The 13,281-nt window shown below is 38.5% G+C and overlaps 1 protein-coding gene across 5 annotated transcripts in view; it reads left to right on the top strand.

The window, feature by feature from the left end:
• The window catches only part of smarcd3b (SWI/SNF related, matrix associated, actin dependent regulator of chromatin, subfamily d, member 3b), a 48,420-nt gene that overhangs the window by 14,744 nt on the left and 20,395 nt on the right, over window positions 1-13,281 (top strand). For 2 of the 5 annotated variants that reach the window (XM_027169345.2, XM_027169344.2), the window contains exons 1-2: window positions 5,170-5,365; window positions 12,370-12,575. In XM_027169345.2, the coding sequence (XP_027025146.1) occupies window positions 5,288-5,365; window positions 12,370-12,575 (284 nt within the window). In that variant the 5' untranslated portion in view covers window positions 5,170-5,287. Of the gene's footprint in view, window positions 1-5,169; window positions 5,366-12,369; window positions 12,576-13,281 lie in introns of those variants that run through there. The other 3 variants (XM_027169348.2, XM_027169347.2, XM_027169346.2) reach the window with 2 other exon arrangements.

Below are 13,281 nucleotides of genomic sequence, written 5' to 3'. Positions count from 1 at the left end.
AGTGTGACAAACATGCAGGAAAATTCAGGAAGTAGGCAAAAACTTTTTCACACCACTTTATATGTAATGTTCATTACTTGCTATATTGACATTCCCTAGACTGATTTAAATGTATCTCATATTAAGTTAGTGTGGTAGATTTAATACTTACTTATTAAGGGTGCTTTCACGCTTGCCTTTTTTCCTCAATCTCTGCAGAGGACATTGCCAAAAGTTATTAAAAAATGATATATTATATATAATATTATATATTATAAGGAGATGTATGACATGAATAGAAAATGCTTCCTTGCCAGTATTCCAACATTGCATTGTCACTGAAAATAGTAACCTGGTTATTTTGGGAACATTCACCTTTACACAATGCGATGTCCCACTTAAACTGTCACGGCATACTGTACAGTCAAGCCACACAAGCAGCTCAAAGTCTCTTAATATTTTTTAATTTACAGTGTATGATAAACAACTTTCTCACCTCGGTGTTTATTGCTGAGGATAAATCTATTACCGCAAACTAGGCTACTTAGTTTGCTGATATTATTTATGACTGCAACTTATTTCGCAAAAAAAATATATATATAAAAAATCACCTACTGTTAAGTATGTGTCCATTAACTCGGCAGTGATTTGATACCCAGTAAAACTCTGTGGTCCATTCACAACCTAATGGCTCATAATCCTATTTAGGAACTTTCAACTATCGGTCCGAAAATAGCATTTAACCTGCGCTGTACCTAATGCTCATCACATCCATTTTGCCAGCACCTTTGTGTGATGGGGCTTTCAGCACCAGAGAAATGCTGGTTTTGACCCACTCAGAAGCAAAATTGCGGCCAGCTGTGGGTTTGGTGCAAATGAGAAATTTAATCTAACATAAAATTGCCATCTGTATAAGTCGATCTTCTCAAGCAAGGTAAGGTCTAGTTGATGCAATGTTGTAAGACATGAGCGTGATTTTCTGTCACGCTCATGTCTTACAACAGGGTTGCAGGAAGCCAAGAGAAATTTAGGGCTTAATGTGGGTTTTTTTATTAGGGCTTAATGGGGTGTCAATACATCAGAGGAAATAACCACACACACCCATTACAGACAATTTAAAGATGCCAATCAGACCTACAGCAAATATTTTTAGACTGGAGAGAAAACCAGAGTACCTTTAGGAACCCTCTGAGGCACAGGGAGATCATGCAATCTCTGGGCACACAGGGCAGAGGTGGGAATCACACCAACAACCCTGGAGACACAAGACAAATGTGCAAACCACTAAGCCACTTTTCCCATGTCATGATGGTATATATGTTTTTAAAAAATCTAATGAATAATAATAATAATAATAATAATAATAATAATAATAATAATAATCTCATTCTTCTCATTTGGAGTTCAAGATTAAGGTAAAAACAGTATATACTTATTTTACATATATTGATGTTTTCCCTGCTCTATCATATCTGATATGATTAATCAGTCAATTAACACTCTTTCCTGGCTGAAGTGAGTGTGTGAGAAGTGAGAGAAGAGAAAACACTCACCTGTGCAGGACCAGGGTTGAGATCCAGTGGTCTACTGCTCATTATATCCCAACTAGAATAAAATCTCGATGCTCATCTATTATTCTGCCATCCTTGGTTATCATCTTATTATCATTAGAGTATAGTCGCAGCCTGCTGCTTAAATTTAGTCCTCAGGGCATTTTCTCACTGAAAAGGTCTGTAAAATCATGGAATTAGCCTAGCTCATGTACAGACCTCTGCAGGATGGCAGAAGCACTGCAGCTGGGGTTGTAAATCCCCACCCCCTCGTCCTTCCAGTCAATGGGTGTGAGAGAGACGGAGGGGAACCGCCAGGGGTACTGAGACACACGGCACATTTCATGCACGATCAGCCCTGGTCTCCAGATTGTGTGGATGAGCATCAGTTGATTTTTTTTTAGCAGTTTTTTCAGGATAAACTGCTAAAGATAAAATACAGCATGGTACATAATCAAAGACTAATAATATACATATATAATATGAATGTATTGTGTGTGCAAACTACAAAAATGCCTTAGCACATAGAGAATAACCATGAGCATGTTATCATCTACAGTCTGTCTGTCTGTCTGTCTGTCTGTCTGTCTATCTATCTATCTATCTATCTATCTATCTATCTATCTATCTATCTATCTATCTATCTATCTATCTATCTACTGTATCTGTCTGTGTCTGTCTGTCTGTCTGTCTTTTTAAAAAATACACCTTATATGCAGTGCAGTGTTTTACTGTAAGGAAGCCAACATACTTACTTTAGTATAGTCTGTTTATAAATGTTTAATTTGTGTAACAAGCACAGAGGAGATAAACTATGAATGTACACTCTCAATATGTGCACAGTGGACACATGAATTACATGAATTATGTGTTGTGTTTGCTGTTATCTGCCTATGTGTGTATATATATATATATATATATATATATATATATATATATATATATATATATATATATATATATATATATATATATATATATATATATATATATATATATATATATATATATATATATGGCAGATTTTTATATATACATACTACAGTAAGGAAGTAGATCAAATCCTGCTGGATTATATACCTGCACCATAGCAGAAGTGTTTCTTGTAAATTGTTTCTTGTTCAATAGATGGAGCTGTTGAGTCAAATCTCTCCTTCTTGTAGGTTCGTTCATTTTTTCCCAGCAAAACTTTTGAGTCTGAGTTTTCTTTTACCCTGGATTTTACCTGTGTAATATAAATGGTAGATATCTGCTGGGTTTACATATAAATATCGAATAGAAGGATAAGGATTTAGTATGAGTTTATTATGTAACAAAGATCACACACACACATTATTTTCTAATACAACAGTAAATCATTTTAAGGCTAAAACCTCTGACTTCTGACAAAAGAACAGAAAAAAATCTTTTTAATGTAATAAATTTACATGCAACCATATTAGAGGTTTTAAAATTATTAAAAATATTTTTTGATCTGATAGAATTTTTGATAGAAGTTTCTCTTAGCAGGTGTGAAAAAGCCAACACACGTCTGTGAACTTTAACTGCAGTATAACTGATATCAATAAATGATACAGTGGTTACTGTGTATAGCTATTGTAGTTACCCTTTTAGCTACTTGCTAATATTACAATTCTATTCAACACATGACTTTCATGAAACTCATTAGACTGACAAAAATAAGTTCCTATAGCTAAACATAGGCATAAAAATAAATAAATAAATAAATAACGAATTCTTTATTTATAAGAATCACAATAGATATGTGCTAAGTTAACTAGGAAGCTGTATTGCTATCATCATTTACGTTAGCAAAAACCACAACACTGCCATTGTGCCATATCAGTACTAGATAATCTAACATGTTCATGTCTCGGATGTACTGAGACCTAAATAACATCTGTTCAGTGGTGTTGCTTTGTGATTAACATATGGAGTAGAGAAGAACTGACAAACTGAGTATAGTGACATATGGGCTAGTAGGTAGCTGTATACAGTATGTACAATATATAATTATTTTACAAGGCCTAGTATGAATCATAACAAGGTGAATCGTTATTGAGGCTAAAGAGATTGCTGAATGTCTTTTGTGGCAAATGGTGTTAGAATAGCAGAATGTAGGTCTAAAAGTTTCAGGTGGTGACATAGTAACCGTAGTAATATTAACCAGCGTGTGAAACACTATGAGTCTTACATTACTCATGACCGATATAATTACAAAACATGTTACTGAACACCAAGAGTGAGATTTCTCATCACTAGCCAAAATGCTAACCACAAACAAACAAACATTCAAATGCACTCATGAATGGTGCAGTAAAGTTGTAAGATCTCGACACATTTTAGTTAATGGGGGACTGGGCAATGAAAAATGAGTCTGGAGCCGAGCGCTGGCTGGACACTGGCTGTTCCTCTGAGGTCATACCTCTGTTCTCTTCATTCTTCTGTTTCAAAGGGCAATATACTGTAAGTGACAGTGGGGATATAGATACACTGTGTTTTAGCCAAGTAAAGCGTTCAACACAGAAGTGTTAAATAGTAACCTCTCTGCTAGCCACATTCCACTTTCAGATCACATCCTTCGTCTGAAAATCTCACTTCCATTTCCTATGACTGAGGTCTACTCAGAACCCCTGGATCATTTGGATTTAATATAAAGAATAAAATGAAATTGTTTAACTTTCATAAACGCATGCGCACACACACTCACATACACATCTATTAGTGTAACTCATTTAAAATTGCTGTTGATACTGTGAGCAACCATGTGGTTTATGACTTTATTCCGAATAGAAACTCGATTGTCTCTTGGATGTTCCACCGTAACTATAAACAAAGTGTCATTCATTCATAAATTAAAAATCGGAAATTGCTGGCAACTGCTGTTTTGTAAGAGAAATAAAATGCATCAGGATTCCTAATAGCTGCTTAAATTATTTTAATTAAATAACACATCAAATGACCCATTCAGGGTCCCAAAGTAAAAAAAAAAAAAAAAAAAAAAGTAAAGAGCTAGAGGTGTAGGAAAGGATTTATTTAATACGTCAGATCTTATAAGCAGCAACTGTTTCCAATTCAAGTCTTCTCGTTTTAATCATACTCATTTAAATGAGCAGCATGTGAATGAGTCAAATATTGAACTGAATGAACTACATGCTTGTGTGTGTGTGTGTGTGCGTGCGTGTGTGGAGGACTAGCAGTAAAGAACACCATAACAGTGTTCCCTTATCATAGGTGTTGGAATGCAACAGCTGCTGGAGTCTGTGATAGCATGTGTATGTGAGTCTCTGTGTGTGAGTGTGAGTGAGTGTGCGTCTGTGTGTGTGTGTGTGTGTGTGTATATGTTGTATGGGGTAAGGGGTTGGATTGGGGGTATTTTGGGCAGTCTTGGTAGGCCAGCGGGAACCCCCCTAAAAGACCCCCAACTCTCAACCCCCCACGTTCCCTATGAGCCGGGCTTGTGAAAGACAACTCAACCAAACACGAGTGTGTGCGCGCGTGTGTCAGTGTGTGTCTTTATATGAGAGAGCGCATGTTCCAACTTAACAGAGGAGGAGAGCCCGAGAGGAGCAGGAGTTAAGGATAGGAGGGCACAAAGCGAAGGAAGTGAGGAGCAGGGAAGGAGGAGGAGGGGAGGGAGGGAGGGAGGGTGAGGAGGTGAACAGAGGGTGAAGAGAAAGAGCTGAGGGAGAGAGGGAAAGACAAAAGAAATAGGAGGAAAGGCAGAGTGAGGGAGCAGAGAGTGGAGCTGTAGGGAAATGTCTTCGGAGGAGACGGCTGGAGGGGCACGCAAAGCCACCAAGAGCAAACTGTTCGAGTTCCTTGTCCATGGAGTGGTGAGTACACTGTGTGTGTGTGTATATATGTGTGTGTGTATATATGTGTGTGTGTATATGTGTGTGTATATGTGTGTGTATATGTGTGTGTGTGTGTGTGTGTGTGTGTGTGTGTGTGTGTGTGTGTGTGTGTGTGTGTGTGTGTGTGTGTGTGTGTGTGTGTGTGTGTGTGTGTGTATAAGAGAGAGAGAATGCAGCGACAGCCGTTTATATGTGTGTAATAGCTGGGATAGCCATTCATGTGAAGGTTATTTCCAGTCCTCAGGCTCCCAGTTACACGCCACTCTTTCTTTTTAAAGCACAGAGAAAGGAGGGAAGTCAAGGGAAATGAGCGAGGCAAGCATGCATCTGTGTACAGAAATGTAAGCGGGAGCCGTGAAAAGGGGGGGGGCAAGATCTAGCTTTTAGTCAATAAAGGACGGATGCAGAGCCTGAAATGACGAGAGTTTTCATTCTGAACAACGCTTTCCTTCAGCCTGTACATGTGCTTGACCTTATTTTAACTCCTCTGACCACATGAATAGCTGCATGAATAACATTTAAGGGTTTGCCATATGGATTGACATACCGTGCATTGTAAACTGACACGTTTCCAGATTTTCTGTTTAAAATGCGCTCACATGGATCTTAATTACTTTCTAAAATTACATGTCAGAATGAAATATAAGATCTCATTTCAGACTCACTCTGTGGGCCTTTTGTTCATATACATACATCTTATCTGTACAATGGTTTATTTATGATAGCTAGTGCTTTGTCTAGCAAAGAACACCAAAATGTATGAACCCAGATAACTCAAGCTGGTTGTTTGTAGGCATTCTCTATTTGACCCGATGAGCCTGAATGTAAAATTCATAGCCAGAACGCAAGTTCACTTTACTTTGAATTCTTGCATATTATTAACATAGGATTGTAAACCCCTATTTGAATTCAGGCTTTAGAGGAACTGCAATATTGAGAATATCATTCCGTTTAGTTTCAGACCGTATCAGCTTTTTTTCCTCTGGCAGAAACAGAAACAGTTCTCATTTGTCCTTTTTTGGTTGGATTTCAGATGCTTTTAATGATTACATTTTTAGTGTGTGGTGGAAGTTCTGTGTGTTGTCTGTTGCCAGCAATGTTGTGGTTTTGCCGTTAAAGGCTTTTGTAAAAGTGCAAATAACTCTTCTAATCTGCTCCGTTGAGTTCTAGTGCTATTTAATCAGCCATTACTTTTTGCAAGCCAGTATACAAATATAGTAATATAGCTCTGGCCCTGAATGTCTAATAAAGCCATTGAGTGTGTAGGCAGCAGGCAGTAAGAAGAGAGGAACTAAAAGCTGAGTTTGGGTGATGAATGATGGAAACAATCGCATACGTCTCTGCAGACTAATTAACCTTGACAAGGCTCTCATTCTTCCTGGCCAAATGTTTCCACTCGTCTCGTCACCTCTCCTCTCCTCGTTCTCACTATTCACCTTTTTGCACCTCAAACACTCTCACCTTTATCACAGCTCTCTCCTTATCTTCATTCATTTATTCTGGGTCTCACCGACACTTTTCCTGAGATCTTTAAACATGCCACCGTATTTAAGCCTACACATATAAGCAAATTCGTTTGGAGCGCTATTGTTGTTATCTCCACTTTGGATGAAAATGTTTGGAGTGTCTTTGGAAGAATGTAGAGGTTTAGCCTTGTTTCCAAGGTGAGGAACAGAGTGTGTGTATCAAGGTTCGCAGTAGCGATGATTTGAATAGGATTTAGCACGAATAGAACAGCGTGGCCTGTTTAGTTCTAGTTTAAATCTCTTATTGGTGAATTTTTTTCTGTCAGTCCGGTAACGATGTAGTTTCGATTACAGTTCATTGCTAGTTTTCAGGTCATACATATTCATGGCTGGTTTCATCTTATATTATTTACCCTAACAAAATGCCCTCCTGTCACTGCCGCGTTGTTTTGATTGCCTAGATGTTGTTGAAAGTCTTTTATCTAAAGTATTAGTCATCACAGACAGGGATAGTTGTTGCTTTCCCCTTTTCAAAGTAGATACACAAAGTTTGTTGGTTAATGACAGACTGACTTGTACTGTTTAACTCTGTGGATAAATAAAGATGACCTGAGGGTCATTTCACTCCGCTGGTAGCAGACCTTCCCATTCATTTAGACCTAAAGACTAACACTACAAAAGCACCGTGACCACATGACGGGTGTATACTCTACCATGGCAAGCATGAAGTGGAGGGAGAGTACATGATTAGAATCAGCTTAGTTCAGCATTTAGTCATTTATATCTGTTGCATAAAGATCATTTCCAAACCATTTGTATTTGGTTTTGTAGATAGTTCTGTACTGCTCATCTCCTTGCTCTTGTACATAGAATGTAGGGGTGTAACACAGGTACACTATACATATCTGCTTAGTGCTGCAAATATCAATCTACGTATTCGGTATTCAGGCTTAAATCAGAAGCTGGTTTGACGAGAACCTCAAGACTATGGAAATGCTAAATAACATATAGATATTCCAGCACTGTCCGCATGGGAACTGAGTTCTGGCAACAGTACTCCAGGTCATAATTGGTCACAAAAAAGACGCACAGATTTTTTTTTTCTGTGTGTATGAACACGTTTGCATCATTTTTAAACAAATTTAGTTCACTTGTAATGCCTCCCTGACCAGGCAGTTACTAAGGATGAACAAATTAATGCTAAATTGTATTGAGTAGTGACTCAAGGTAACAATAATGTGCTTTTTCTGACCATGTGAAAGTAAACATGACTTTTTTTCTCTCTAGTCTCAAAAAGACCTTTCAGGTGAGTAAGAGCAAGTTTAAGAGCTAATTATCTGCACATTCCCGAATAATACATTCGTATTTCTAATATAGAGTTAAGAATTCAACAACTATGAATTAGAGGTAAACCAGTAAACTACTATGGATCCCCCCCCCCCTTCATTTCAATATGTGCCGTTGCAACATTCAGCTTGGAGCAAACTGAGTTTCAAGTCTTGACTTTTGTTCCATTTATTCAGTGTGTTACTTTACACAGAAAGAAATGTAACTCACCATGCACAAGGAACTTTTTTACTTGGGAGGTTTGTTTAAATAGCAATCAGTTCTCAGAATAATGACAAAAACAGGAACTTGGGCAGGAGACATGACCATGCTGGAGGCTGCAGCAGCCTGTCATTCAGTTGATTGATAGCACAGTATTTCTGACACTCAAATCCACTCTCTCTGACTAGTCAGAAAATATTTGAAATAGAGCCATTTTACTTGTACATCTACCTTCCCACAAAAGGTGTCAGTGATTTTTGAAATGTCAGGAAAGATTCTTTCCTTATGTCGCTACACGAAAGCTTGAATTTGTACATTATGGAATAGGTTTCAATAATGTAGGTTAATGTAGGAAATTTAGCTTGAGACTGTGTAAGTGGTACACATTTAGGGAAAAGGGTATAAAAATGGTAGGATTTCTCTTTTAGAAAAACTTTCCAAATAGAAACTATTCCGAAAGGTAAAACCGGCAGCCATCCAAAGAACCTTCGCAGATTCTTTTATCTGAGAGAGTTATGTATTTAATGCTTTTCCAGATAAGCATGCTTGTGTTCAGTAGTGGATTGTCTGAACTGCATTACAGCACAGTTTTCAATAAGAACTGAGGATTAAGGCGGATCACATGTCGGTTCTATGAAGCATCATGATGAGAACTGATACGCGCATTTAATCCAACACACACGCCGTGAAGGTCACTACAGTATTGTACACACATGTACACCAGAATACTAAGTGGACTTAGCAGAGAAGCATTTCGGTGCTGATACGTACAAAATGTGTGTACATGTGAAGCAGTTTAATAGGTAATCACTCACTAATCTGTCACATCTCTCACTGCATCAATGTGTCATATGCTTAAATTTTGCTCCTGCAAGAACCCTAACGTAGGAGGTCACCTTTTAATACAAAGATCCAAGGAATGGTTCTTTATATATGTTGCATAAAAGAACTGTTTTTAGTCTCCTAACGAAGCTTATGATTGATTGATATTTATTTTTGTTTGTCCCGGAAACGAATGGCACCAAGGTGAAAAAAGCACCAGGTTTAGATTCAAATGGATTAAATATCAAACTCTTGCTATAGTGAGAGGATTATTTGACAGAAAGGCCAAACTGTGATTTTCTCCATTTATCTAGCTGGTGGATTATTCCTTGCTTGTTCTGGCCGTTGAGCTTCATTTGAAACGGATAATAAAAGCAGCAGTGCAGTGACCAGAAAGACCAGACACCTGTTCCAAAAACAAGAGTGACAGCAACAACTGGCTGTCCTTCAGACAGCAAGAACTGAGAAAGGAGTAAGCTGATGCGAAGGACAACATCAGCAGATCTACGGATACCCTCGTCATCTGATACAAAATTATATAGAATAATTATTGTGTTTGTGACATGGTGAATTATCACTCTGATACATTGTTAGTCCCTAAGAGTTCCTAAAGAAATTACTACACTCTTCCCACTGCTTTTATGAGAAACAGATATTCATTTAGATGCTTCTCTGGAGATCAGAGCATTCATTTGTGTCTAAAGTTACTGTAGCCAGCTTCAGTTCCTCATGTGTTTCTGCACGTTCCTGTCGCCACGAAACAACGATGTATGTCTCTGGGTCTCGATTTGCAACCCATCCCCATGCCTCCCTGCTTCATTTGCTCTTATTTTGCTACAGTGTGGTCCACAAGCTTGCTAGATTCCAGAAGAAAAAAACCTCACCCACACATTATACTGTGCACAATGCAACACATTTTGAAACAGATTGGAAGAGGAAGAGGATCCAGTGTGTCATCAAAGGAACGGTAACTGTGAAAAGTGTCACCGTATCACCTTGTTGTCACTCCAGTGTAGACAATTGAAATCTCTCCCTCATCACCCCTTGCTAACATTATGACAGAAGGCACAAACCCATGCTTTAATGTCAAGCAGTTAGGGTGATGTTAGTACATTCAAAGCACATTCCTTCACGCCTAGGTTTCAATGAGAACACTTCCTGCATAGCTAAAAAGAACAGTCCTTTCCCACATTAAGGCCACAAGGTGAAAGCAACAGTCCTTCACCTTGTAGCACTAAAGCAGTGCCTTGAATGGTAAAATAGGTGTCAGTGAGGGCGGAGTTGATGGGAGGACGAGTTGCTTTTCATTTTTAAGGGATACTTGGGAATAAAATAGATCTGCTGTGGTCTACGTGATTGTGTGGCTATTTATGGTTCATGGGAGGTGACATTCTTTAAAATCAAAGAGGTTCTAAGATGCCATTTTAACTGCAGACATGTTATTAAGTTCTTATAAATATTATGACTGCGCCTTCATCGTATACGCTCAGATGTTATGGTTGGTTGTTGTCACTCAGCATCGTCCAGCTGTTTGTTTTAGTTTTCTGGTAAAACTTAGACACAACGAGCTCCACAGAGATATTATTTGCACAATAGGGGAATTACAACAAGCGCTAATAGACATCCACAGGGGTGGATGCTCAGGAGAGGAACAGTGGGTAGGAGAGTTAATGACAGGGATGCCAGGGTCATAGTTTTATGCCATATTGGGCTTAGATAAAAATACTCTACATCCACTTATGAATGTGTTTTGTAGCAAAAAATAATCTAATACATGTCTGCAAACAAATGCAAAGCATAAATGCAGGCAGCGTGTCTATGATATACAGAACAATTCTGTTATATGACGTATTGCCAAGACTGATAAAGGAAATCGGGTGATTGGTCTTGACAGTGTTCATACATCAAAAAACGATGTGGTGACCCTGTTTTCAGTAAAACCGCTGAAAAAAATATCGAGAAAAATAAAGCTCGCCACATCTCTTAACTGTAATGGGTCACAATATAGTTGCTTTTAGCAAGTCAAGTTTGCTGTTCTCTCAACTTTTTGTTAAACGTTACTAACATACTCATACCCCACCAAAGTCTATGGTTACAAACTGCTGATAATGGGTTGTAACAGGAATCTGTCAATAAAGTTTAGGAAGGGAAAAAAATTTGCTTGACTGAATGACTGGGTCAAATCCAATATACATCTGGTGAGTCATTTTATCCCATACAAGTACTGAATTTGAACAGCGACTAGTTTTGAAGGAAGTCAGTTCTGCCTTGGGCTTCCTGTCTTTACAAATATGTGGAATTAGTTTAGACTAAATTCAATTGCTCAAAGAGAACATTTGAGACGTGAGCCGTTTCACACGTTTTCAGCGATCCATACACACGCCAGCTGTTTCTTGATGAGTGGCAGACACAGGTGGATCGGTGTTAAGACTCTTTTTCTTTATATTGCTTGGTTCTTTATTGGTTCAGCTGTTCAGGTCAACAGCACTCACTTTGTTTTACAGACAGACAGTTGCCTTTTATTGGAATCTGCTACAAGTTTTTGAATTATCGTCATTGGCTGGTAACAGCTGCTCTGAGAGCCATTCCCTCAACACAAGAACATTGTTTTTGTAGAAAATGTGGCTAAAGGCAGGTGTTTTGAGTAAGAAAATTCGAAACGCATTTATGCGATACGGAATTTTGTTTTGGTCTTGCGACCACAGAGACAGTCATCCCCCAATTGAAAAAATTCTGCAAAAACGGAGGTATTCCAAACAGTTAGTTTTTTATAACAGTTTATTTTTAGTCGAGGGATGCAATCATGTGACCCATTCAGCTAAAAACAAACCATTTTATAGCCTCATGTTATCCACAGCAGCAACTCAACCTGTTCACCTCTTAAGTAATGGTATAGGGCAGATAGATTACAGAAACCCTGAATCCTGGATTTATTATATCTTCTAATTTCTTCTATTTTATGCATAAACCCATGACGATTGGCATGATGAAAGTCTGCGGCACCATACCGCTGACACTTCATGTGTCATGTATGCAGCATCTTGCAGTCTCATGCCAGTACACTGTGAGGATGTTACATGTTTATTCTCAGAGGTTATTCATTTTCTTCTCCCTGTCTCTCATCACATATTTCTTCCCTTTCTGTAGCGTCCTGGTATGCCATCAGGACCACGGATGCCCCATCAGGGGGCGCCAATGGGTCCTCCAGGCCCACCATATGGAGGAAACTCTGCTGTTCGGCCTGGGCTCACCAGCCCGGCGGTGGAGTCCAACCGCAAGCGTCCCGCACCCTCACAACAACACATCCAGCAGCAGCAACAACAGCAGCAAACGGGACAGAACAGAAACAGGAAGTGAGTGTCATAACTTACAACATTTGTCTGAAAATACAGATAAATACAGCATAATCAGGTACACCCTGATATATGTCTCTATGACTACTAATGCCTGATTGTAGCCGTGAAGCTGTTACCAAGACAACAGAGGAGTAAGCTGTTACCGCAGCAACGGCTCAGGGCAGTTGCTCTATCTGTAGGCATTAGTCAGTGAAGGCTTATTCAAGTACCACTATGGTGTCTGCAAAGGTGACCTGGAAATAATTGTGCAATTAGTTTGACTCCTGTTTAATATATAATTATTAGCGCTTACCTATCCATGCAAGAAAGTACTTGTAAAACATGGAGGGATTCAAGGATCCATCGTATAGCGTTGTGTAATCATATTAGACTGTGCTACATTATTACAGTTGGATCTAAGATAGCATGAATGACTCTAAGTGTTAGAAAAGCCACAACCTGGAACATGAATTACGTGCTCATATTGTGCATATCAATTTGCCTACTAAAATTGCAAATTTTCTCCTAAAAACCTTTTTAAAAAAAGTGTAAAAACTTTAATTTGTACTTACTTGTTACACTGATAAAATTGGTACAGATTTTAAAAATGCCAACCTGCTTCTCGACACCGTGTATCTTGAGAAGGAATAAATTAGGTTATATACAAAGGCAACTAGCTAGCTATCTTTTTTGTCGTTTTTTTTCCCCCAATAGCTGTTTCAGG

This window comes from Tachysurus fulvidraco, chromosome 1 (genome assembly GCF_022655615.1).
Source record: "Tachysurus fulvidraco isolate hzauxx_2018 chromosome 1, HZAU_PFXX_2.0, whole genome shotgun sequence".
NCBI classification, from domain to species: Eukaryota; Metazoa; Chordata; class Actinopteri; order Siluriformes; family Bagridae; genus Tachysurus; species Tachysurus fulvidraco.
Note: the sequence above shows the minus strand (reverse complement) of the source record. Positions and strands in the feature narration are given on the sequence as shown.